The sequence below is a fragment of the Osmerus eperlanus genome, chromosome 12 (assembly GCF_963692335.1).
Source record: "Osmerus eperlanus chromosome 12, fOsmEpe2.1, whole genome shotgun sequence".
Taxonomy (NCBI): domain Eukaryota; kingdom Metazoa; phylum Chordata; class Actinopteri; order Osmeriformes; family Osmeridae; genus Osmerus; species Osmerus eperlanus.
The window spans coordinates 10,002,258-10,028,980 of NC_085029.1; the positions used below are offsets into that span (position 1 = coordinate 10,002,258).

The window sequence follows — 26,723 nt, forward strand, 5'->3', positions numbered from 1 at the left end:
AGTTACATACTGTCCTACATATATAATACATATATGTTCAGCTTGCATTGAAAATGATGGGTCAGGAGATCATATGTGAGGGCTGTGATTCTGAAGTCCCTTTGCCAAATGTGTCTAACAAGTACAGAATACAGGTGGTGTCCGAATATAGGATCAACTTTAGCGCAACATTTATAAAATCTATAAAAACTATAAAACTATAGGATATTATTAGCCAGAAACATTTGTTTGAATCAAATGAATATAATAAACATGCACATTTTTAATGCATGCAGTAAACCTAGGCATGTTTACTGGTCAAAGTCTGCCCCGTTGATGGGAATTGATTTCAGGTCAGTGACCTCCAGACCCATGGGTAAAGTTGAAAAACAAGCTGGACCTCACACTAGGGTGACCACCCGTCCTGCTTTGCATTGTACCGCACAGCATTTTCACCCCTTGTCCCGCCCGTCGCATATTGAGAAAATGTCCCGCATTTTCATCAGTCTGTTAGTTTTATTTATCATATTAAGAAACATACATGCGTTCTTTTGCCTTTTTATTTATTCTCTTTGCGGCGTAGTTTTTCAACAATTTTACATCGCCTCATCAGAAGTAAATAGCCTACAACAGCTGTTTTTAAATCCTATCCAATGGTTGAAAAGAAGGGAGTAAACACGGTCTGACGGCTGTCAATCAAAATTTGGAGCGGAGATTCCTGTTCCCTGACATGTTATGTTACAACAAAGCATAATACAAATGTTTTTAAGTTAGATAGACATTATATAGCAGTTTCAGGTTATGTTTTAGTTTTGTAATCGTGTTCAAACGGCCTTCCCAGAACTCTGGGTGACCATGCAAGAAGAAACAAAGGATTCAATTGTCATTACTAATTATTCTACGACAGTGATGCAAGACATCAAAACATATTTGAACATCAAGGGGGGAAGTGTTGAGAAGCGTTAAGTCAATCAATTTAGCAGATGGTTAACAGGTTGGTCAATCAAGCCAGTGATCGATTGTGATAATGATTGACAGGTATGTGGAAGGTTGTTATAACAATCCCACGGTGCATGAATGCACAGTGTTGCACTGGGTCTGCGGTGCTCTGGTGCTTTCCAGGACTCACAGCATCATGGTGTCTCCTGTGGTTTTACTCCTAACCTTCTGTGTGTTGGCTGCACATGGACAGTATGTAAGTACTCCACATCTGCTTTTAGACCGGAGATACCCTGACAAACCATAAAATTGTATATATTTCAATATGCATTGTGTTTGGAGGAGATGGAGCTCTGTGTTTCATTGGTCCTTTGTTTTGTTTCCAGGACACGGAGGATTACTATTGTAAGCATACTTTCCCTGTTGCTGTCTCGTTGGTAAGAGGTCCTCAACCTCTGCTGGAACTATGTTGTTGAAATGTAGATTTACATAAAAGCTTTCCGTGTGAAGTTAAACACGAAAGGCAACTTCCACTGTGGGGTTCAAACATGGTAGAACGGGGTGCCGAGGTAGGTCCCTGGGTAGTACCATGTAGGCTGAGGCCATACCACAGTGACCTGGGTTCGAATCCGGCCTTGGCCCTTTGCTGCATGTTTTCCCCTCTCTCTCCTTGCCTTTTCTCTCTCACTTAACTAAAAAAAACTGTCCAATAAAGCATGAAAAAAATAAAATAATAATATATAGAAATTAACTGATGCTCATTCTCTGACTTCTCCCCACCAGACGAATATGAAACCCCCACTGAAACAACAGATGTGAGCTTCTCAGATGTCTTAGATGACTGGCTGTATGATCTCTTTGACCTCAAAGGTAAGAACAAAATGACATGTTGTGACATGACTAGTTTGCTCTTAACATGCTGACTCAAGGTCTAACTCACCACAGAAATATCTGATTCCCCCTTGATCTTTTACATGTAGATGAGTGTGATCCCAATCCATGTCTCAACGGGGGTCGTTGTGATACTGCCAAAGGCGGCTTTGTATGTTCCTGCCCTGAACCCTACACAGGCAAGAAGTGTTCAAAAGGTAAAATATCCCCACACTTTTTACATTCTTTTTTTGGTGGGTTCAAATTGTTGAGTAAACCTTTTAATGTAGACTAAATGTAGTTATTTTATGATAAACTAGATTTTTATTTATTATATTTATTTATGGCAAACCTAAAATGCGTTTTCACGTGATTTGCATTTCCTCTATTCCATTAAAACAATTTGTTGGCATAGTGCTGGCCGTTGTAAAGCCACAACATGCTTTCATACAGTACATATACTTTGGTCCTTGACCTTGAGCATTGTCCACAATATGTCTATGTATCTTTGTACATATTACACACACTAGATAAAGTAGCAGCAGTATTTGAGCACAAACAGGAACGTCGCTGTTCTTGTTTTTGGGCCTCAGTAAAAAACGTTTGCAAGAATGCCAAGTGTGGCCGTGGCGACTGTCTTATGACCAAAACTGCACCTTTCTACGAGTGCAAGTGTACAGCTCCCTACAAGCCACCTGCCTGCAGGAAAGGTGAGTGTGTGCCGTGAACACCATCACAAGGATGCTGTACTCGACGCTGTATTGATGGACTTCCTTTAGGTTTCATATGTTTGGGATCATTCGTTCGTTGCATTCAAGATCTGTTTTTTTTTTTTTTTTAGCTCTGAGTACATCAGGACATGGTCGGACTTGATAGACCCCCTTACTGTACAACAGAGAATCATCCCTGAAAATACTTTAGTTTAGGCTTTATTTGTGTTATGTTTATAATGAATCATGTTATTTTCATACCACATATTTTGGTCATCTGAAGAGTCTCCATACTATAACAATGGAGAAGCAGATTTTCCCTCACAGCATGACATGCAAATGTGTTTTGTTTGGCTAGCGTCTCCCTGTAAACCCAGCCCCTGTCTCAACGGAGGCTCCTGTGTAAAAGGCCGAACCAGGGCCTCCTTCAGCTGCAACTGTCCAGGCAACTACAGCGGGAAGTTCTGCCAAGTTGGTGAATACAAATGATACTAAAACTAATATATTTATTTACTTAAATCAGGCACCTGGCCCATATTACAATATATATATATATAACAGATACAGACACATACACAAAAGGAGAACACATAACAGCTCAAATAATTTACCTAACATACGTGTCAACTAAACTAAACTTGCCCCCCCCCCCCCCCAAAAAAAAAAAAAAAGCTACCTCTTGAAGGCCATTTTTACATAGTGCCTCCAGAAGGAGCTAAGATTGTAAGAATCTGAGTGAACAAGTGTCTGGATGATGGCATTATTGGAACAGAGTAGTCGAGATGGTACCAAGATGGTACCTAATAATATACCTTAAGGGTTTATTATTTATTACCTTGTAAATATGAAGCTCATAAGGTATTTCTGTCACTTTATTGTTGTTGTATTGCTAATACAACTTTCATAAAAAGGTATGTTATGTTCTTGTATTATGTATTATGGAGTTAGTAAACTAGAATTCAAATTGACCTCATTCGAAACCCCACACACAATTTCTTTGATCTTAAGAGACAAATCTTGTGTACGTCGTGTTCACAGATCCCAACGACTGTTACCAGGAAGATGGGGAGAACTACCGGGGGACTGTGAGTGAGACAGAGGGAGGAGAGGACTGTCTCAACTGGAACTCCTTTTTCATCTTGGAGAAAGGAGGGGACCCTTTCACAGACTACCCGGACTTTGATGGTATCGGCCCACACAACAACTGCAGGTGAGACCTTTGAGCGTCTTTGTGTATGTGTGTGCAAGTGGGAGATGTCACCCGGATGGACAGTTGTGTTTGTCTGGGTGCAGTAGCTGCACGTAAGCTTGAATGACTCTACCATCTACCTGTCAGAAACCCTGATGGAGATTCCAGACCCTGGTGTTTTGTCAACAAAAGAGGCAAACTCAGGTGGGACCACTGCAATGTGAGGAGTTGCTCTGGCTCAGGTACCCCTCCAACTCTCCACACACACACACACACACACACACACACAAACCCTACATGCTCCTCAAATAATTACTTTTACCTTTTTAAATCTTCTCCTCTCCCAGTTCAACCAACCCCCATAACCATCTATGAGACAGATGTCCCAGCCACAGGAAGCCCTACTCCTGCAGCAGAGTTCTCCCAGTGTGGGAATCCCCAGCCCGTCCGCACGGCCAGGATCTTTGGGGGGATGAAGTCTCAACCTGGGGCCCATCCTTGGCAGGTGTCCCTGCAGACAAGACCCGGTCAAGATTCAGCCCAGTCCTTTAGCCACACATGTGGAGGCATCCTTATTGAATCCTGCTGGGTGCTCACGGCTGCCCACTGCATGTCAGTACAATCAACTATTGGCAATTTTGTCATAATGTCAATGTCAGAATCCTTTTATGTGAGAATAATTTGCCATGGGAAGTTGGAATGAGGTGTTAGAAAAACGGCAGTGGGAAGTTTGAAATACAGTACCAGTCAAACTTTGGCCATTGAATGGGAAAATGTGTCCAAACTTTTGACTGGTACTGCACCTGCACGCTATTTTCTGTCACAGTTCAATCGTTCAAGTCTTTTAAGAAGTCCAGTGTGTTTCAACACTGACTGGCTTCCATCATTCGAAGTACATTTTTCTTATCTGGTTGATATTGGACATACAAACATGACAGGTTAAACAAGATCTACTGTACATGTGATTGTTTCCCAGTAATGGTGGCAGTGCCATGAGGGTGGTCTTAGGTGGAGTGGACATAGAGAAGGATGAGGAGTTTGACCAGACCATTGATGTGGAGAAAGCCATCATCCACGAGAAATACAGAGAGGAAACGTTTGCTCTATATAACGACATCGGTGGGTCCGGTCATTCAAACAATCCCCCTTTTCCCAGCCCACACAAGACTGAACACATTGTGTTTTCTACCGAGAGCTCTGAGAACATAAAGAACATCAACTATCACTAAATAACTGTGTAATTTGTTGCCATCTAAATAGGATGTTAGTGAGTGAACTGAATGCTAGAGAAACGTTTTGTCTTTGTCTTGTTCAGCTCTTCTCAAACTGAAGGGCATGAACGGCCGCTGTGCCAAAGAGACTCGCTTTGTGAAGACGGCCTGTCTGCCCAACCACAAGTTTTCTGATGGGACGGAGTGTGTCATCTCAGGATGGGGAGTCACAGAGACAAGTACAGCATTCACGTCCACAGACAAACACTGCCGAGAAGACCATTTCATTTCTCCCTACCTTGGGGAAATGCCTGACCTGTTCACAAACCCGATCATGTGTATACGGGTGTATATATAGTGTATTTGAACAATTTATCAATATTCGAATATTACTGTTGGAACAGGATACAAGCCAAGGACTAGTTCTAGTCAATTCCAGATTGATTACTAAAAAAAGAAGATGAGAAATTAAAAGAGGTTGCTTAATCATACTCAAATACTCAGTATGAATAAAAAGTCTAGTTTAGTGTTAACAGCATTTTTGCAGGAAGGAATTTTAAACATCTCAAATGTTCAAAGCTCACCTATTCAATCACGTATTTACATTGGAACACAAAACGCTAACGTATTTGTACTTGACTGTCTCTAAGTTGTTTTACACCAAGGATAAGGAACAGTGTTGGTTAGTTTGTGAAATTACTGAATTTATTTGGGTCACGGTATTTTTGGTTGATTCCATGTGTAAGGCGCTATTTGGATTCATTGGGGTTTTAAATTGACCTCTGACTCTTACACCTCAATAGGCATCTTCTATGTTAATTGTCCTTTTCCCTTATTTTCTGCTTTCTCTCCCCTCCCTCCCCTCGCTCCCCCCTCTCCCCCTCTCTCTCAGAGAAGTATGGCAGTAATCAGCTGCTGAACGCACGTGTGGTCCTGATCTCCCAGGATCGCTGCAAGAACCCTACTGTCTACGGAAATGTCTTAGACAACAGCATGTTCTGTGCTGGCAACCTAAAGGGAGGAGTGGACTCATGTCAGGTGTGTGTGTGTGTACAGTGTGTGTGTGTGTGTGTGCAGTGTATTTAAGTGTGTGTTTTTTATGGTTTTATGTACATAATGAGTTATCCCTCAATTTGAATAATAGCCTACCTAACCCTGACCCTAATCACTAACTAGGGTACTTCTGTTACAGTCTTACACTGTAACACAGTCTTACAATGGTGTCTTATTGAAAACACAAGAACATGATGGCCAGTGCATATGAGCAATTCTGTTGGAAGTCTGTTTTCTTTTGGTATATTTATGAAGAACGTTTTTCAGCGGAGGGCCGCCGGAAAGATATAGCAAATAACGTAAAAGAATGTGTGTGTGTGTAACTTTGGTCCCCAGGGTGACTCTGGTGGCCCCCTGGTGTGTGAGCAGAACGGGACCCATTATGTGACGGGAGTGGTGAGCTGGGGAGACGGCTGTGGGAAGAAGAACAAGCCAGGCGTGTACGCCGATGTCACGCAGTTTGTCGACTGGATCGCTGCTAAGATAATAGCATAGGAGGGCTCAGCACGAGAAACATTGAACCTCTTTTCCGGTTTGTTCTTATGAAGGGAGTCAGGTGGCTGAGCGGTGAGGGAATCGGGCTGGTAATCCGAAGGTTGCCAGTTCGATTCCCGGTCATGCAAACTGACGTTGTGTCCTTGGGCAAGGCACTTCACCCTACTTGCCTCGGGGGGAATGTCCCTGTACTTACTGTAAGTCGCTCTGGATAAGAGCGTCTGCTAAATGATCAAATCCATGAAAGTTACAATACCAATACATTGAAGTGACTCTCGAGTCGTTTATTTTTCGGATGTCAAAAACAAGCCTTTACCCCCAGTCCAGCTTTGAGTTCTTACCATAGAGGCACCAGTACATTCTCACAAAGCTGAACCTGCCAGACAAATACACAGATCTAATATCGCCTTAATATAGTTCTCAACAAGTATTCTCATATGAGCGCCCAAATACAGCACCAGACTAAAATGACCTAACGGTTGTCAGTCTTACAGCTATACCTTATAAGAGTTACTTATTGGTTCAACAATGAATCAATCGTTGTCCAGACCTTATTCATGATGCTTGAACCTGCAACCTGTCTGTTCATAAAGATATATAAAATAAATGAATGATTAAATACATATTTTGTTCAGTCCTCCTTCCCTTCTGGATACTCAAAGCAAAAAGCACACTTTATTGAAGCACCAACCACTTACCATCTTCTCTCTATGCCATATCTCACCACACACCTTTCCAGAAACTTCCATATGCCTTCTTGTTTTTACATGCATAATTCCCTCAAATATATACCGTTTCTATACCTTTTATTGTCAACTCTGCACCCCAATCACCTAATAAAAACCGATATTTCTATGAGTTTATCTGATATGTTTGAGATTCACATTCAATGGTGTTTTACAGTAGATTAGTGGTCAAATACAATATCTAATCAGATTTTGTTCCTTTGGGCTTCAACAAGCGCCACTAAAAACTATTTGTACCACTGTACCATGAGGACTGTAAGAGACCATAAATGTAATTATCAATCGTGTAAAATGATTCACAGTAAACACACAGATACCAGCTCAAACAAGACTGAGAAGGGTTCTCAACATTCTCTCAATGTTGCTCTAATGTTCTCCCAAACGCTTGACATTTTCGATCGCGCTAGCTTCGCTTGTTGCGGACGTCTTGACGGCGTTCTCCATCGCCGAGGCGGTGTGGGAAGACATCACGGACTTCCTGACTGTGCTCGCCACGGTGGAGGAAGAGGAGGAGGTGGTGGTGGACTTCTTCACTATCTGGGAGGTCTTCTTCCTCTTCACGTGGAGGATCTCCATGGCGTCGAGGTTGACTCCCTGCTGGATCTGCTTGGCGGTCTCCACCTGCTCTGAAGACTGCTGCTCCATCATCTGCTGTTGGTGTTGGAGCTGGGGAGCGGGGTCACACGAGGGAGTTAAAACACGTGGGGGGATGTAAATAAGGGAACCACACAGCTCCCAACACTCTCCATTGCTAATGTGGAACAACAGTGCTAACTGATGTTAGCTGAGGCTAACTGAGGGTCCAGATGTGCATTCTAGGTTTGTGGACATTTGGAGTTCCTTTGGTTGATTGACGGCTAAGGATCTAACCCTGACTTCTCTACAGTAGGGGCCCAGTGTGTCTCTCACCATCATCATGTGCTGGTACTGGGCGATGGCCTCGTCCGCGGTCACACCCTCCCCCAGGCCCAGCTCTGCCGCCCTCCGGGCCATCTCCACCTTGTGGGAGCCAGGGGGGGTCCAGCCCACGCCCCTGATCCAGTTCAGGTCGGACTTGTAGTTCACCTGCAACAGACACCGTCCACAAGTCAGTAAGGTGCAGAGTATTGAACCATTGAAACAGGGAGATAAGTAGTTATAGATCGCTACTACCGCACTGGGAAATACCGTATGGGACCCACACTGACATCACAAACGTAATATGATAGATCATCAAAAGTTCTGCCATCCTGTTCCCTCAACAACGCATTCACTCACGTCACTCTGCAGCTTGTAGGCCTGCTTGGCATGCTGGACGTCGAGCTGCTGGACGTCGCAGGTGTAGTCGTGGAGCTTCTGGCGGTAGGACAGGTTGCTAGCCTGGGCCTGGCTCTTCTTGGCCTGCAGGAACTGGGGTTGGTTTGCATGCATCTTGTAGTTGGAGCGCCCCTCCTTGGACTGGCGCTTGTATTCCAGGTTGCTCTGGAGCTTGCTGGCTGCCAGAGAGTGCACCATCTTGGGGTCGTCCTCCACGCTGAGCAGGCCCACCTGCTGGCCCTTCTCCTTGGCGAAGGACTCCTTGTAGCGGAACTGTGGGAGTGGAACAGGCAAATGTTGTTGTAAAAGGTTACAATTAATAGGGTTAGTTATTTACTGAAATGCTGAAATGCTAATATATATATATATATATATATATATATATATATATATTTATATATTACATATACTGTATCACTCAACAATAAAACGTGTTGAAATAAATATGATTTTCAGGGGGAAAATAGCTGGATAGTACCTTGCAAACAAATAACAGTTATGCCTATAGCCCAAACCTAGGGCAATCTGTAGCTTGTACTGGGAGATGGCAATGTTTATTTTGTGAATACTCACATCGCTGGCAATCTCCCTGGAAGCCTTAGCGGTCTGGAAGGGAATGGCGTCCAGCCTCAGGTCAAAGCCAGCTGACAGCACCTGATCCCCAGATGTTTTGTAGGCTTTCTGTAAGAGGAAACATATCACACAGACAGACACATGAGAAACATATCACACAGACAGACACATGAGAAACATATCACACAGACAGACAAATGAGAGATGCAATCTCTTTTTGCATTTTTGCATTTTTTTTTTGCATTAGATACTAGAGAGCGTAAACTCTTACATTGCTTATCTGTTGGGCATTGATCTTGGCTCGTACAAAGTCCGGATCGTCGGCATGTAAAGTGTATTTGTGCATCGTGGCATCTGTGTTTGCAGACTTGTACAATCTCTGGAGCCAAACATACAATCATCAGTATTAGTTTTCTGGTACAGTATCTACTAATTAGATTGTAGCTAACTAATATATCTAAATGTAACACATTATACAGAGCATTTATTTAAATTCCAAACATAACAGCATTAAATCATAAATTATATCTTTATTTGAGGCTTATAATAGCTTTAGAGCACACATTCATCACGTGTATTAAATCAAGTAATTCCCTGTACCTCGCTGCACTGTTGATAACTGTTTTTGGCATGGACCATATCAGGTGAATCTGCCACAGAGGTGAACTTCAGCCTGTCTGGTAGCTGCCGATATTTCTTCTGCAAAATCAACACCGCGGTTCATGAGTGCATGCACGCAACATACGCTATATCTGCTCTACATGATACCTCCTGGTACTTACATCACTGATGAGGTCTCCAGCTTTCTTGGCAGACTCCATCTGGGGCGCTCCTACGCCGTCCCAAGCAACGCCCTTCATGAAGTTCAGGTCGGCCTTGTATAGTTTCTGTTCAACAGAGGGAAACGTCATTTTGATTCATGCCTTCGAACTTGTGTGAGAATCGTTCCCATATCCTCCATATTGAGCCTTTACAGGAAGTGACGTGTGACCCCGCTCACCAGCTCGTATTTGACCTTGGTGCCCATCCGTTTACCTCTATTTGCTCCTCTCCTCCCTCCCTCCCTCCCTCCCTCCCTCCCTCCCTCCCTCCTCCTCTCCCCCTCTCCCCCTCTCCCCCTCTCCCCCTCTCCCCCTCTCCCTCCCTCTCTCCCTCTCTCTCTCTCTCTCTCTCTCCCCCTCTCTCTTTCCCTCCCTCCCTCCCTCCCTCCTCCCCTGGTCGACCGTTCCCTCACCTCGCTCTGCAGGTCGTAGGCCTTCTTTGCCCACTGGACCTTCATGTCGTCAGGCAGCACTGTGTACTCGTGGAGGGTCGTCTTGTAGTCCTGGTCGCTGGCCAGGGCCTGGGCGTTTTTGGCAGTCACAAGGTGAATCATGTCCTGGGTCAGGTGGTACTGGCCACTGGTGGTCAAGGCGTCCTTGCGGTACTCCTGGTTGCTCTGCAGACGGCCCATCTGCATGCAGTGGAGGAGACGAGGGTCGTCCAGGATGCTGCGGGCTCCGATGTGTTTGCCCAGGTCCAGGACGTGGTTGTGTTTGTACTGGTACTGAGGTGGGAGGCGGGAGGGGAGGGGGTGAGAAATGGTCAGTCAACAAAGTGTGACAAAAGGTCACTAACACCCCTGGAGCAAGTTTAGGATCAATATTCTGGACTTCGGTTAAAAATAATCCAAAATGTATTTTATCCAAAACTTTATTTATCCTGCTGACAGTGGTTTAGTGTTCATTTATATCATAAACGTTCTGTCTTTTCGAGTTCATACTGCTCATACGGTTTTTGTTCTTCACTACAGAACTTTACTCACATCACTAGCGATTCCTGTGGAGCTCTTGGCAGCTTGGAAAGGGATGTCCTGCATGGTCAGCTTGTAGCCCTGTGCCCTCAGTGTGTGCCAAGACTCTCTGTACTTCACCTGGTAACACACACAGGAAACAGCTCTTCATGTCAACACTAACATCTAATATAACTAGTGATGCCATTCCCAGTTCACCTTTGTCTCAAAGTGTTTAGGAAGCAGTGCAGAGACAGGTGCACAGGAAGCTGTGGTGATGTGCAATGCCACAGTACCTCACTGAGGTTCGCTGCATTGATCTTGGCCTGTGTCAGCTCTGGTCTCTGCATGGTGATGGTGTAGTTGTGTCTGTCGTTCACCCCCTTCTCCTTGTACAGACGCTGCGAGCAAGGAAGGAAGATCATCAGCAAACATGAAAGCAACAAACGTGGTACGCGGTGAGCACCATTAACCGGTTTGATCTGGTATTGTGCCTCCCACCTCATTGGTGAGCTTGTTGCTGAGTTTGGCATGGACCATATCTGGGGAGTCCGCGACAGAGGTGTGCTTGAAATTGTAGGGCTGCTGGCGGTACTTCTTCTGCAGGTCACACAAGAGAGGGAGATGGTTAAACTTAGGACATGACTAGGTGGTACTGGGTCACCATCATGGCCCGGCATGATGCTGTAGGTGGGTAAACTGGGGTGGAGATAAAGGCCCCAGTCTGCCCCGTGGGAGCCAGCCTTACGTCACTGATGAGGTCTGAGGCTCTCTTGGAGCCCTCGATCTGCAGGGCTCCAGTGCCAATCCAGGCTGCCCCGCGGAGGTAGTTGAGATCAGAACGATACGCTTTCTGAACAGACACACACACACACAGTACAAACTCGGGTCAGTATAAAAACCAACACTGTCACACCGTCACTTAATGACCTAAACTTACACTCGTCACTCTCCAGCCCCCTGAACCTGACCCCTGAATTCCAGGGTTGCCTTTCCTACCTCGCTCTGCAGCTGGTAGGCTCTCTTGGCCTCCAGGACTTTCATGTCGTCGGGCAGGGAGGTGTACTGGTGCAGGGTGAGCCTGTAGTCCTGCTCGCTGGCCAGGGACTGGGCCTTCTTGGCATGAGCCACCTCCAGCATGTCCATGGACAGGTGGAACTGAGAGTGCTTCTTCACTGAGTCCTGCTTGTACTTGATCTAAAGAGAGGAAGAGAGAGAGAGAGAGAGAGAGACAGAGAGAGAGAGAGAGAGAGAGAGAGAGAGAGAGAGAGAGAGAGAGAGAGAGAGAGAGAGAGAGAGAGAGAGAGAGAGAGAGAGAGAGAGAGAGAGAGAGAGAGAGAGAGAGAGAGGAAGAGAGAGAGACAGAGAGAGAGAAAGAGAAAGAGAAAGAGAGAGATGGGATGAGGAGAGAAGGAAAAGAGTGCCTCACTATATGCTGTACTGTCGAAACACTCAAGTGCACTACGCATATGCACTCCCATCACAAAGAGTGTTCTTCAATGTCAAACTGTTCTGATACAGTCCCATACAAGCTTCCAGTGTACAGAATGACTCACATCGCTCTGCAGTTTGCTGGCATTGACAGTGTGGGAGAGGTTGAGGTCATCCTCCAATCCCTTCAGTCCAATCAGCTTCCCCTTGGTCTTTTCAAACTGCTCCTTGTACTTTTGCTGTAACAAATTGCGTTTCACAGAATGTTCACAAAACAAGAAAACACTCTTTGGAGTTCACTGCTGATAGTTCTTGGTACAGTTATCATTTCCACGTGTAGGGTAGGCTTTCATTCCAACCAAGCACAAAAACATTTTTAACTATTGAGTTGGTAAAATTGAAGTTATTGTATACTAGTGTTTGGCTGGAATCTCTGCACACCATGTTGCTCTCTAAAGTAAGACTTGGAAACAATAACACAAAATGAAGTATTGATATTAATGCTGTTGAAACAGTAATACACCCACATTGCTGAGTATATCCCCAGACGACTTGGCAGACTGGAAGGGTATGGCATCCAAGCGCAGTTTGTAGCCCGCGTCTCTGATTTTAGTCCAAGATTCTTTGTAGCGAGTCTGCAAACACATGCAAATAACACCAATGGTTAACACACTACACACGCAATGCTCAGTGAAACAGATTGTGGGTTACCCCCACAGCTACAGCCACAAGAGTGGCTTATTTGGAACACACACAGGAAGCAGAAGTGGATTCAACAAACAATGAAATCACTTAACCATCAACCGATCAGAGTGTCGACGTTAAGATCTTGACAGTGTGTGTGACCTGACCTCGCTGATGTTCGTGGCGTTGATCCTGGCCTGCACGTGCTCGGGTAGGTCTCCGCTGAGAGTGTAGTTGTGCTTCACGTTCTCCCCCTTCTCCCTGTACAGCCTCTGCACACAGCAAGCACCCCAAAACCTTTCTGTCACTGTACAGCCCCATCCTATCTCACATCTTTCACAAAAATGTTTAGCAGTATTTCGGTTGATTCACAAAATATTTACCCCAAACATGTAAGTGATTGTAACTGTCAATGATGACAACCAGTTTATTACCCCAATTGAGACTTTAAGTAGTAAGATATATAAGTAGAAAGGCCCTTGTATCTTGTTCCTCTTAAAAGGACATTGAAGGAGAGATGAACTTACATCTAGGGCCAGCTTGTTGCTGAGCTTGGCCTGCACCATCTCTGGAGTGTTCTCCACGCTGGTGAACTTCAGCCCACTCGCTTGCTGACGATACTTTTTCTAGAAATGCAGAACAATTGTGGTACTTGAGAAGCTTTGCATGTGGTGAAGTACCACCTTAAGCACAGCAGAGGGCGACAGTTCGACAGTTACAGATAGAGAACTGCAATCCTGCATCAGCTTGCTCTTATTCACATTGAAAGACAGGATATACACTACTGCCTTCGAAGATGCTGTTGTTCAAGGTTCAATCCCCAAGAAAATGGTCTTGCCAGTGCTTCAACTTATTTTACACTGGAATCTATTTATTTAGTTAATGCTTGCATTTCCTATTCACTCTAACACTTCCCTATAAGATAGTAACTCTAGCCCTGTGCTTGTCACTATCTATTTCAGACAGGTCTATTTCAACTCCATGTCTAAGAATGGTTGTCCTGACATGGGTGATGCTGGAAAGCCACCTATAATGAGGGGGATCCCATGAATAGGTCGTCGTTCCGTGGGTCAGCAGGGTCCGTTAGAAGAACTAGTAGCAGGCGTGTAGAAAGACAGGGGACATACTTGTAGCGATTGTTAGTTACTAGGACATTTGTGTGGCCTACTTTTAGAGGGGGTTTACGCAATAATGCATACAACCGTTCCGCAAGGATGCGTACCACTTTCACGCCTTGTGATGTGGCTTGCGATTTCATACCAACAGTATCATATGACAACATGAACTTTCCATTCTGTTATTAAATCAAAACGTACTGTCATAAATCCTTTATTCTGCGGTCTGTGTGCACTCACTGTTCTATGTTCTATTAAGGTCAAAGTAAATGGTGTGTGGTCTCCTAGATGACCAGGAGAGGTCAGTGTTTTCTCATTTAGGGGGTTAAAGGTTGGGCCTACCTCGCTGACAATGTCTCCAGCCTTCTTGGCCTGCTGTACATCCAGACATCCAGTGGCCTCCCATCCAGCCCCCTTCATCCAGTTCAGATCCGACCGGTACTTTTTCTGAGAATGTAAAACAAAAACAAAACGTTTGCCTTTGTCCTGATCTCACATCATGTTGGAAAATATTCCCACAGCTAACTACCCATCAATTGAGGTTTACTGCGTATACGGCATTATACTTATTTTTATTACAGATTTTATTCGTATTTTTTAAATGTTTCCTGTATTGTGTTACTAACTGTACTACTCTACATGCCTGCAAATTGTCGCTTAAGGACAAATAAAGTGTTTTGAATGGAATGGAGTTGCAGTTTAAGATGATAAAAAAGGAGTCTGTATTGATGTTAAGCACAGACACTTTGAAATGAACTGCCACAGGATAATTCCCACAACCTCGCTGCATGCTGGTTAATGCAGTTCCACAATGTTCCACTTACATCACTCTGCAGTCCATAGGCCTTCTTGGCCCAGGCCACGCTCATGTCAGAGGGCAGGGTGGTGTACTTGTGCAGGAAGGTTCTGTAGTTAGTCTCAGTGGCCAGGTCCTGGGCCTTCTTAGCGTGAGACAGGTTCAACATGTCCAGAGAGTGACTGAAAGTGATCCATCCGTTAGAATGTCCCTTCACTGTAAACCCTTTCGAGTTGGCTCGTTGCTCAAATGTATGTTATTTGTCAGAGGATGGTGTTTATAGTGAATAGTCAATAGGTGTTTGTTAATATAGGTAGGCGGATAATACATAGACCATTGACTGTCATCAGAACACATTAGGTTCCAGAAGAAACACATCAACCGTTTTGTTGTTCAAATGTGTTCTTTCTCCCTGTATACGTTTCTCCAGAATTGACAGCGTCATAAGAAACCGGCATAAAGCTGTTAAATGGACGCTAACGCGTGCCGCACACACCTGTACTTGGCCTTGCTGTCCTCGTACTCCTTCTTGTAGCGGCGGTCGCTCTGCAGCTTGGTGGCCTGGGCAGAGTGGGCCATCTGGGAGTCGTCTGTGACCGTCTTCACCCCGATCATCTTCCCCTTGGTCTTCTCGTACTTCTCCTTGTACTTGACCTGGGGACGAAACGCCGCCACCTCAATTCTGGTTGTCTTTCAAATAAGTCAAATGCACGCCGTTCGCCGTGGAAGAATATGCGGTAGAGGATGATGTCACGCCGACGGATGGCCGGTGGGGGTCACTCACGTTACTGGCGAGGTCTGTCTTGGCTTTGGCCGTGAGGATGGACAGGGAGTCCATGTGCAGCTCGAAGCCCTTCTCCCTCTGCTGCTCCCAGAGGCCCTTGTACACTTTCTGAAACATACACAGGAGACGGCTAATGACGCGAGACGAGGGTACAGCTCAGAGGTTAGAGTGCTTAACTGCAGGTCGATAAATGTGCCCCAAGTGTCATATCAAGCCAATGAAAGCTGCTATGGTTTCTTCCCTGGCGAGACCTTACCGCACTGAGCAGGTCTGCGTTGGCCTTGGCCTGCTTGAAGACAGGCTCGTCCTTAGTCATGGTGTACTGGTGCATCGTCTGCTCCGTATCTGCCTTGTACGCCGACTGACGGGAGAAACGACCAATAAGATACAGCAAAAGAAAGGACCTGCGTGATTGAGAATCGGCAGCAGCCAATGAGGAGAGGCGTCACCTTGCTCTGCAGCTCCTGGCTCTTCTTGGCATGTTTGATGGAAGGCGTGTCTGCAACCTGGGTGAATTTGACCCTGTCGACCTTCTGACGATACTTTTGCTGTGAGGGGAGACATATGTGAGTTTCTTTACCCAAACAAAACAAGTGAACTAAAACACTTGAAAGACACTGCAAAGTCACTCAAGCAAACTGATGTGTAATACACAAACACACACAGAGTAAGTCTACTCCAGAGATACTGACATCACTGAGAAGGTCTCCAGCCTTCTTGGCCTGGGTGATGTCCAGACAGCCATCTGCCTCCCAGCCCACTCCTTTCATCCAGTTTAGGTCAGACCGGTACTGGTTCTGAGATGACAAATACAATTTGGTTACATACTATGTTTAATTGGCAACAACTGTTGAGCTGATTTTTTAAAACACATTGTTGTATGTCCTCAAAACAGTGTCAGTGGATTGTTTTTGGTACAGTAGATGAATATGAATGAAAGTGAAGACCAAACTATTACTTTATGTCTAACTCTCATATTCCTATCTATTAAAAGTCCAAGTTAATGATGTATTCAACACTCCAAATAGATTTTCTTCTTAATCCTCTCTTTCTCAAACCCTACAGTCCCAAATGTAATTCAATTTAAATCATACAGTACAGGAAATATCAAGGTTTTATTCAGTAATCCAGTTGTCCAATTTGAAGAGATATGAATGAATGTACAAGGCTACGTTTTTTCTTTGCCTCTAACCACCCACAACCACCTTATTACGTTTTTTAAGTAATAACATATTAACATAACATATAACATATATATGCTTTGTTTGGAGGGTTAAGTCATTCACCCTGGGATTTAAATGTGCTTCGTTATTCTTTCTGTGCTTCAACAGTGAAGCAGGGCTGTATGAAAGGGACTGGTGGTGGTTGGGGCTCAGTGCCTCCCCTCACCTCACTCTGCATGTCGTAGGCTTTCTTGGCCTGCAGGACCTTCATGTCGTCAGGCATAGTGGTGTAGTCATGGAGCCTCTTCCTGTATTCCAGGTCGCTGGCCAGGGCCTGGGCCTTCTTGGCATGGCTCAGGTTCACCATGTCCAGGGGCAGGCTGTACTGAGACTGGCTCTCCTTGGAGCCCTTCTTGTACGCAATCTGGAGAGAGAGCATAGGGGGGGAAAAGGGGTCAGGAACATGTTAGTGGTGTTTGTGTGGTGTGGGTGTGACGGAAATATCGATTTTTCACTGCTAGGTGATCGCTGTGCTGTCTGTTTAAATGTTTTTTGTTGGACTTGAGCAGGCCAAACATTGTGTTTGAATGATCTTTACCTCACTGCTCATCTTGGCCACCTGGAGAGAGTGCAGGGTCTTGGAGTCACTCACGTTGACCCCTATCGCCTTGTCCTTGTTCTTCCTAAAGGACTCTTTGTATTTAATCTGCAACACACCGTCCACCCATTCAAATCTTATCATCCGGAATTGGACAGAATGTGGTTCAATCTATTTGCAATTATTCATCCTAAACTCATACAGTATTTGAAGTCATGAGAGAAGAAAGGAGTGTCTTGTAAGCATTGTTATTGAGTTTTTTATGGACGTGTGTCTGCATGCATGTGTCTGTGCGTGCGTGTGTGCGTGTGTGTGTGCATAGAGCTTACATCACTGGCCAGGTCCCGGGAAGCTTTGGCAGCTTTGACATTCAGGGTCTCCAGACCAATGTCACATGCTATGGACTTGGTCTTCTCCCAGTCTTCTTTATATTTGATCTGGAATCACAGTATGGTACACTTTATTTTAAACAATAGAGTGTGTGTGTAAAGTGAGTGTGTAAAGTGAGTGTGTGTGAGAAGTCCCCAAGTGTGTGTACATGTACTGTCTGTAGCAAGATCAGAGTGTGTGTATGCCCGTGCGTTTGTGTGTGTTCACTAACATCACTGCACAGTTCAGCATTGGCCTTGGCTTTTACGATCTGGGGCAGGTCTTGGGATAAGGTGTATTGGTGTTTGGTCTTCTCATAGTCTGCTCTGTAGTTCAGCTACAGCATTGGAACACACACACACACACACACACACACACACACACACAGTGTCGCAGTCAGTAGCGAAGCCACAACACCTACTGCAGCTACTAAGCTCTACTGTTGTCAGGTGTCAGCTGTTTGTCGTCTTTGGCGGCGATGTTAAAAGCTGCAGCTGAACAGAGATAATAAACGTGCATCTACAAATAGCATGTTCTCTGAACCCAGCTTGGCAGGCGTGTGCTCACGTTGCTGAGCTGCTGAGCATTGATCCTGGCCTGGACGATGTCTGGAGTGTCTGTTACAGAGCTGTGCTTGACCTGGTCAATATGCTGCCTGTAGTTCTTCTGCATGGGGAAGATACAACAGCACTTCAAAACACACAGGTTTGAATCACGCACAACCACAACCTTCATTTGGAAGTGTCACATATTTTCAGTGGCGGTAGACGCTCCAAGACTGGACACAATAAGAGGCTTGGTGACAATAGCGCGGTCCATCGGGCTGTGTCACAAGCAGGGTGAGGGGAGTGTGCTGGAGGGCTCCACACGTACGTCCTTGAGGGGATCCAGTTTGCGCTGGCTCTGGTAGGCTGGTGTGCTGGTGGCTGGGTAGTTGTATTCCCCCACCTCCGTCTTCTCCTGCTCGTAGCCCTGCTTATAGGCAATCTGGAAGGTACAGCAACACTACTATGGTGAAGAATGGACTTGTTCAGACGTTAACGAATGAAGAGTTGATGATACAAAGTGTTGATAATAAAAAAGTCAGAAGTATGGTTTCTCGAATCAGACTTCAATCCATGAGTGCACCATGCTGAGGATCAGTCATGGACACCGTGGTTGCATGTGTGGGTGAGAAAAGAGTCTTACGTTGCTGGCCAGCTTCCTGACTTTCATAGCGTGCATTGTGTTCTTGTCCATCCCGGAACCTTCATAATGACCCTTCATGTGGTTGGTGTACTTCTCCTTGTACTTGTTCTGTTAAAGGAGGAGATGAACTTGTGGGACAACTACACATACTGGGTTTCTTAGGAAGGTAAGTCGGTCCCTGAGATCGGTAGAAAGAGTTTCAATTGTGTCAACAAGTCAGCCAGTTGTATTGCTACAGTACTTGGCTGGTACACCAGTCTTCACACACACACACATACCATCAATGAGATTTCCTTTTCTTGACATTTCCTTGACTTGAAATATCTGGGTCTAAATACCAATGTCCAGGACGTGTGTACATTCATAATCTTCATACATGATCATGTTTGATTGACATAAGTTGAACTGTGTGTACATGCGACACCTGTGCTGTGAGCGTATTCGGTTCCCCTGCATGGTGACACTACTTATAAATGGAATAAACAAGCTACTCTGCTTTACATGACCGTGCCACTCGTGCGCCACATACGTCGCTGGTGAACTTGGCCATCTTGCTCGAGCTCTTGAACTGCGGTGTGTCGCAGTAGTTGATGCTGTGGCCTTTGGCGTTCTCAAGGTCCTTCTTATACTCCACCTGTCAGGTGGAGACAAGAGACAAAAACAGAGTGTTACGTATTCTGGCAGCTGCCATAAAGAACAGATAAATGTCCCGAAAAATAACTGTCGTTCTTAGATAACATGAAGGGTACAGAGTGCATTTCGGAGTGTTTGTTTAACACCGGGAGTGTTCATTTTACTCATTGAGTGTTTTTAATGGTCCACTCTCATCCTCATGAATGCTCCTGGTGTTAAATGAACACTTGCTGTGAGGAGGCTTGTGACTACAAATAAATCCCCCTCCTCCTTTTGCGTGTCACACACTGGCTACATCAGTGCTGCAGCACCATCAAGCAGACACATCGCTCAACACCTCAGATGATGTCAGTCCGTCTGTGTCTACCCCTGTGTCTACCCCTGTGTCTATCCCTCTGTGACCTTTTGACCTCACAGAGCAACAGCGGGATGACAGAAAGATTTGTCTGTGTGATTTGTAAGGGGAGAAATGCTGCAGAAATAGATGCTAAAGCTAACATCTTTCAAAGTATGGATAGCTCTTTAGCGCTCTGCCCTTGGTTAAAAGCCAAGCTAAGCTCACCCACCACAGACGTTAAAGATGTCGAGAATTCAGGTGTGGCGGCTTTGTGTCTGTCCAAAGATGTGACTGTCTGGTTTTCATTACACACAAACACACAAACACACACAGACCTACTCTGCATAGGACCTGTACTGTAGCGACGCAGACATACCGCATATTTTCGGAATGACTAAATCTACTTAACATTCAAAGGCTGAGAACACGCTGTGTGATACAGAGCAGCCCGGACCATCAACTGCTGACCTCCACCTCACCTCGCTGACGATCTTGTTGATTTTGCGCGCGTTCTTCAACGCCAGGTTGTCCTCTGAGGTCAGGCTGTGGAAATGGGACGAGCCCTTCATCTTCCTCAGGTCCTTCTTATATTTCAGCTGGGAGGTTAAAAAAGGGGACAGAGAGATTAAACGGGGAAGAACACAATCCAAACATGCCCATCGGTCAGGTGGCATAGCGATGGGCTGAGCGCATGCATGCCAAAAGAGTCCACGGGCGCGGACCCACCTACACACACGTATTGTGTTACGCTCTGTACGCAGTAATATCCTTACATACATACCATGTTGCGTCGCACACACAGAAACACATATGGACACATGCATCCAAGGGCCAACCGTTGCACACGCTCTGTAAACACACTCACATGCATGCACCTAAACACACACACACAGAACGTTGGAGCGCGGTCACACGCAATGCAAAGGGAACTCACACACCCTCGCACATTTCAGTCTGAGAATGAAGGTTGAGGAGAAACACACTATGTGCTCACACAAAGATGTTCTAATTTGGTCTGTGAGGGGTTTGTGGAGTGACAACATTGGATTCCAGGGAAGAGGGACAGGAACGCTACTCATCCCTGACCATAGACCCACATTCTGCCCGGCGACAACAGACAGGGGTGATGGATGAAGGTAGCCAATCAATGTTTGTTTTTTTGACATCTAGTCTCCATTCAATAGTTCCTCAGTTATCAAACCATCTTTTGGGACTGTACAGCAAAATATGTTGATTGAACATGTTCAGACTTTTCTACAGTAAATACAGTTTACTGTATAGCCTTTCACACGTGTATGTAAAGGGCTCTACGTTGTATCCACTTTGTGATAAAATATTGACAGGGTCGAATGTCAATGAACACAACATCCAACAGAGGCAATAGTCAGAACAATAACTAGTTAGAACAACTGTTACTCACATCGCTGGCATGAGCCTGGGCCTTCTTAGCTAGCTGGTAGGCAGGAGTGATCATAGCTGGGAAACTGCCCTTTCCTCTTTGCTGTTCATAGTCTTCAGTGTAGGAAATCTGTAGTAGGAAAAATAAGAACATCTATTATCATGCACATATCTGGGTTTCTTCGGTTGGTCTGTAGGCTGTAGGTAGGTACAGCAGAGAGGCTAAAGCATTTCACTGCAGTTCAAGAAGCTGTAGGTTCAAATACCCCTATATATGTTGCCTTTGATAAAAGTGTCTAAACTAAGACATTATCATTGTGGTCATTGTTATTTCTAATGATAACTATGGTCGATAACTATCTCTAACTCTGTCGTCTAGGAGACGGTTGTTCTCAGACACGTCTGTTCCTCACCTTGCTGAAGTTCTCGGCGTTCTCCTTGGCGAAAGCCACTTCGGCAGCTCCGGCCTCTGTGCTGGCTTTACCTTTGACCTCCTGCTCGTACATCTGACGGTACTTGACCTGGGAGACCAGCAGAATAGCCATTTATCACTGTGTGTGTGTGCGTGCACATGTTTATAAACTGGCTTTATGTCATTTTGTGTGTCTCTTTTAGCCAAGTTTAGTATGTCTATGTATGCCACACACGTGTATGTGTGTGTGTGTGTGTGTGTGTGTGTAACTTTCTGATTGCATGCAGCTTGCGTGTTAAATAATTAAATGGGTTTTGCTTGTGCATCTCCACTACTCACATCACTGGCCATCTCAGTGGCTTTCTTGGACACTTGGTACCCTGGGGTGAGATGGGCAGGGAAACTGCCTTTACCCCTCTGCTGTTCATATTCCTCAGTGTAGGCAAACTGGGACGGGACACAGGCACAAAAACAGATGAAACAGCAAATAAATCAATGTTCTTGTTCATTGGTACACTGTCAAATGGGGTACACTCAAAACATTTGTGGAAACTGATGACATCAAACGAGTTAACTAATCCAATCTCTTAAGTAAATATAAAAAGTACAAAGTACAAAGTAAATCAATTTGTGAATTGTTTAAATCAATCGTTTACTTGTAATAATGTGAGTGTACAAAGGTGAGTGTTCTAAGGTAGTGTACTAAGGTGTAGGAGGCTTACATCACTGGTGATCTGTCCCTGCTTCTTAGCCAGGAGCACCTCTGGGGGGTCAGCAACCATGGTATACTTTGACACTCTTTCCTCATGTCCTTTTTTGTACTCCAGCTAAATCATACAATACATTCATGAAGACTGTTATGATCTATGAAAGACCACCAAGCCCCTACAGCCAGACTGGGGTTATACATAACTGTGACAGCTAGCGTTATTTTATGATCTACTACTGTTTGGACACAAAGAGTGGGGAACACCTTGGGTCAAGACACTGTCATGCCGACGGGGTGACAAAACGGTGACCGAAATAACGACACGAAAACACAAACTCTATGTCACAAGCTTCACATAACCTCCAGAACCATTTACCAGTGGGTAAATATATAAGAAAGGTACAAGTTACAGAAGGATACTTTTGCAAGAAGATTGACTTACACTGCTAGCTAAGGCGCTGGCTTTTTGGGCGAGCTTGTATGCTGGGGTGATCATGGCAGGGAAGCTGCCCTTTCCTGAAGACTCCTCATATTCCTCAGTGTACTTCACCTGTCAATCACCAGAACGGGCACAAGTCTCACACGCTTGATGACACCCTTTCCTATCCTGACTAAAATGTTGATGTGGTAAGGGACATGAGAATCATTCTCACACCTACTATTCTCAATCATTTGACATGTACAGCACTCTAAGCCAAAATGGTGTACAAATACACTTGTAGAATACAAAAATAATACTATGTTATTTCTGGATGAATGGACAAGGTGTAACAGTCTATTCTGGACACAGCCAAGTCGACCCTCTGTTATTGTTGTCCCAACTTATTTGAAGATTCTCACATCGCTGCTGCTCTTCTGTGTCTGGGACATTGTCACCATCTCCTGGTTGGTGACTGTGCCAGAATACCAGGTCTGCTGCTCAGCAAACTCAGCCTGGTAGGCCTGCTGGGGATGACAGCATGGGGACATGGGTCAGGCGGATGGGAGGGAGGGCGGGAAGGGAAGTCCATCCAGATATCCTGTGTACACCTGGAGGAAGCTCACCTGGCTCGCCAACTGACTGGATATGCGAGCCTTCTCCAGCTCCATGGACCTCATGTCATAGTGGAAGGTGGACATGTACCGCTCTCCGTCCTCGCGGTACTTCAGCTGAAATATACAGAAGGAGTGAGACCAAAGAGTTCGCTATGTACATTGGCACCTGCCCTGAATCAACACTCCATGTACTATACGCAAGCACCATACACACACACAAGCGGACAACCAAAACTCCCATGTTCGAGATTAGAGGGTCATATTAGAATGCAGTTATTAATAACCGGCCTAATTTAGCCTGATATTTCTCTTCTAAGTCTATCATGGCATTACTGGAACCCGCACAGAGCAGGAGTATACAATCATTCTAAAAGTGCTGTGCTTAAAAGAAGTATCAACCGAATCTATCATCTATCACACAAGCATGTGTAGGCTGCATTAATATTCCCAACTACCCATTACATTATATAAACGCCAACATTTTGAAAGAAAAGTATGAAGCTGATATATGATACTCTTGAGGTGTTTTCAAGAAGACGACACCTCATTAGAGGGAAGTAAAGTGTTATTTTTGGATATCTTTCACAGCACAGCATGGGGTTAAGAAGTTCAATCCGGTTGGTCTGACCAATTAGTCAATGTATAGTGTCATGTATGGATACTACATATGGACATGGAGGCTACTGTAACTTTGCAAGGCTACATACCAACGTAATCAAAAGAAAGTTCTTTCAAGTATGAAATACAGAAGACCCACTTGAAATGACATCTAGTTGTCATGTTCTTATAAAGTGTTGGGTTTGTTAGCAGTAGTTTGTGTCAGCTTGTCAGCAAAGGCGAAACAGTCGGACAGACGTATGGAAAGAAGACAGACTGACAGACAGAGACAGGTGCCGTTCTAAGGGCGAGGGAGAGGAAGGGAGGTGAGGCTGTTTTTTCCTGGGATATAATTTTAACCTCCCGAAGCGTAAAACCGGGCCAGCGAGGGGTGTCTCTGTCACAGCCACCGAAATAGCCAGAGTCGCACTCTCCATTCCAGACCTGTGCAGTCACCATGGGCCCAGAGCCCTGGAAACCAGGCTTGTACACCTCTATTTTACTCATTAAGTAGGCATGGGCGCTTTTTTACAAGTATGTCATGGATGTCATGTATACCAGCATTCCTGTTATATGTACGTATCGTATATATGTATGTATATTTACATTTTAATAAAGGCCCACTATACATTAACTTGACCTGTTAATGTGTGTTTTGAACAAGATTGCAATGCTAACACAATATCCATACAATGTCCCTCAATCCAAGACGGTTAGAACCATCCAAATGAGTAACATGATGCTCATAAAATAACCAAGCAGATAATTAAGTCATACTACCATAATAGTAGATGACGACAGTTAGGCTACATGTGTGACCGCACACAATGACAAACTCAAGTAAACAGGGTATAGAAAGTTCTAGACTCATGTCCTGTCCAGTACGTTGTCTGTGACATCAGGATTCCCTTACCTCACTGCTGGCTGTGCTTTGCTTCTTGGCATTGATGTTGACGGGGGTCTCATAGACGCTGGTAAAGTTATTGTTCCTTGGATTGTGTCTAAGAGGTCCAAAGGTGAAAGGTCGACATTTAGGTACGCTTTAGTATTAAACTGTAACATCCCTATTTTCAACAGGGTTACCCACAAGCGAACACCAACACTAAGAATGCTAACTGTAGTCTTACTCAAAATAAACGTAAACTGTAAAAATGACAGACATCTATCCAGACAACATGTCATCTGTACTCACACAGAGCAGTATGGGCGCTTCTTGTGGCTGACAAAGTTCTTTGCGGTGAGCGTGGTCTTACAGACATCGCAGTGAAAGCAGGCTTTGTGCCAGTTCTACATGGAGGAAACGTACCTTATCCATTTAGAAAAACATTCAAAGTATCATATGTATAGTTCTAAACCATTGGGAAATTCTACCTAAATCGAATTCAGCAGCTAACTCATAAAGGGACACAGTCAGGGAGATAATAAGGCCCAATGTTTTGAGATTCCATCATCACCCATGAGTCAACCTCACAGATGAAACCTGGATAGTTTTAGATCAAATTTGCAGCATATCGCTCATCTGTCCAGTGCCCAAAATGTTACTTTTCCTGTGGGAAATTATAGGTTTGTGCCAAGCACAGGTAGAGTACACAGTATACTCACATTTGTGTTGAAACAGACACAATAGCTATTCAATTGAAACATTGATACTAAAAACATCAACTTTTACAGCAACACGTACATGCATGTTCATTTTATAAAGGAAGGAACTTTTTCTCTCACCTGATCAATACAATTGATCTTCTCTGCTGGGTACACCACAAACCCACACCTAGCGCAGGACTGCATGTTTCCTTTCCACAGAGCCCTCGGGGGGAAAAGGCAACTGGTAGGAGCAGGAAAGCTGTAAAAGTAGCCCGAAAACAGAAGGATGACCCAGGTAGAAGTGGAGGGAGGAGGCCGGGGGCTCCCAGACGTACGTAGTGGTGCCTCTCTGCTTGTGATAAACTTAACTCTCCACTGTGACACACAGTCACTTACATGTCACCAGAACCCCAGGTCCAACCCCCATGCCCTCGTCATGTCAGGTGACATGCTGTCCAGCTGTCTCTTAGCTGAAGAGAGACTGGATGAAGAGAGTGAGAGAGAAAGAGAGAGAGAGAGAGAGAGAGAGAGAGAGAGAGAGAGAGAGAGAGAGAGAGAGAGAGAGAGAGAGAGAGAGAGAGAGATTGGGGGGATGAATTATTGTGGGGGGGATAATGTTTATTTGTGTAATGGATCCTGAAATGGGTGTTTTACTTTGGGTTCCTTAGTCAATGTGGCCTTCAGCGTTTAAAAATAGAGCTGAACTCACACACCATTGCAAGTGCTGTATGTAACAATCAGTTATTGTCATACTATTTGCTACTCTTATAAATATGAATACACACTATTCATTTACAGATACATGAAATTAAAGTAGAACAATGTGTCAGAAGCAGTGACAGACAGTGTCCATATGTTAATGATTAAGGTTAATAATTAATCATCATTATATTCATTAATAATAATTATTATAATGATAATATTATAATGTTATAATAATTAGCCTGATAACGATTGAGGAGAATGGTGGTGCAGCCGTGCCGTACTGTGTCACATGAAAACAGTGACTCTTCCTTTAATTTATGGGCGTGTCAAGGCCGAAAGAACTCTTTCACTTT

General features: G+C 44.7%; 2 protein-coding genes across 3 annotated transcripts; one reads left to right on the forward strand and one right to left on the reverse strand.

The window, feature by feature from the left end:
* The first annotated feature begins 1,041 nt into the window (after positions 1-1,041).
* habp2 (hyaluronan binding protein 2) lies at positions 1,042-7,069 on the forward strand. The gene is made up of 13 exons (XM_062474638.1): positions 1,042-1,174; positions 1,305-1,323; positions 1,702-1,788; positions 1,899-2,006; positions 2,382-2,498; positions 2,857-2,973; positions 3,537-3,708; positions 3,835-3,929; positions 4,035-4,299; positions 4,664-4,806; positions 5,003-5,137; positions 5,791-5,936; positions 6,288-7,069. Exons 1-13 carry the CDS (start codon positions 1,115-1,117, stop codon positions 6,444-6,446), a joined length of 1,623 nt encoding a protein of 540 aa, XP_062330622.1. The 5' UTR covers positions 1,042-1,114; the 3' UTR covers positions 6,447-7,069.
* Positions 6,706-26,023, reverse strand: nrap (nebulin-related anchoring protein). 2 transcript variants are annotated; one of them, XM_062474608.1, is made up of 43 exons: positions 25,804-26,023; positions 25,274-25,368; positions 24,995-25,082; positions 23,494-23,598; positions 23,290-23,391; positions 22,892-22,999; positions 22,463-22,567; positions 22,080-22,187; positions 21,742-21,849; positions 21,351-21,458; positions 20,410-20,526; positions 19,490-19,594; positions 18,961-19,068; positions 18,646-18,759; positions 18,340-18,438; positions 18,005-18,109; positions 17,733-17,840; positions 17,404-17,511; positions 17,032-17,229; positions 16,335-16,439; positions 16,092-16,190; positions 15,899-16,003; positions 15,643-15,750; positions 15,355-15,512; positions 14,887-15,040; positions 14,405-14,509; positions 13,475-13,573; positions 13,115-13,219; positions 12,791-12,898; positions 12,389-12,502; positions 11,832-12,029; positions 11,581-11,685; positions 11,334-11,432; positions 11,129-11,233; positions 10,866-10,973; positions 10,296-10,607; positions 9,844-9,948; positions 9,662-9,760; positions 9,333-9,440; positions 9,062-9,169; positions 8,450-8,761; positions 8,102-8,257; positions 6,706-7,858 (listed from the first exon to the last, which is right to left on the reverse strand). In XM_062474608.1, the coding sequence occupies exons 1-43, from the start codon at positions 25,867-25,869 to the stop codon at positions 7,559-7,561; spliced, it is 5,430 nt and encodes a 1,809-aa protein (XP_062330592.1). In that variant the 5' UTR covers positions 25,870-26,023; the 3' UTR covers positions 6,706-7,558. The 2 variants fall into 2 exon arrangements, with proteins under 2 accessions (XP_062330592.1, XP_062330591.1); XM_062474607.1 differs by having other exon boundaries at positions 23,290-23,394.
* Positions 26,024-26,723: the final 700 nt, after the last annotated feature.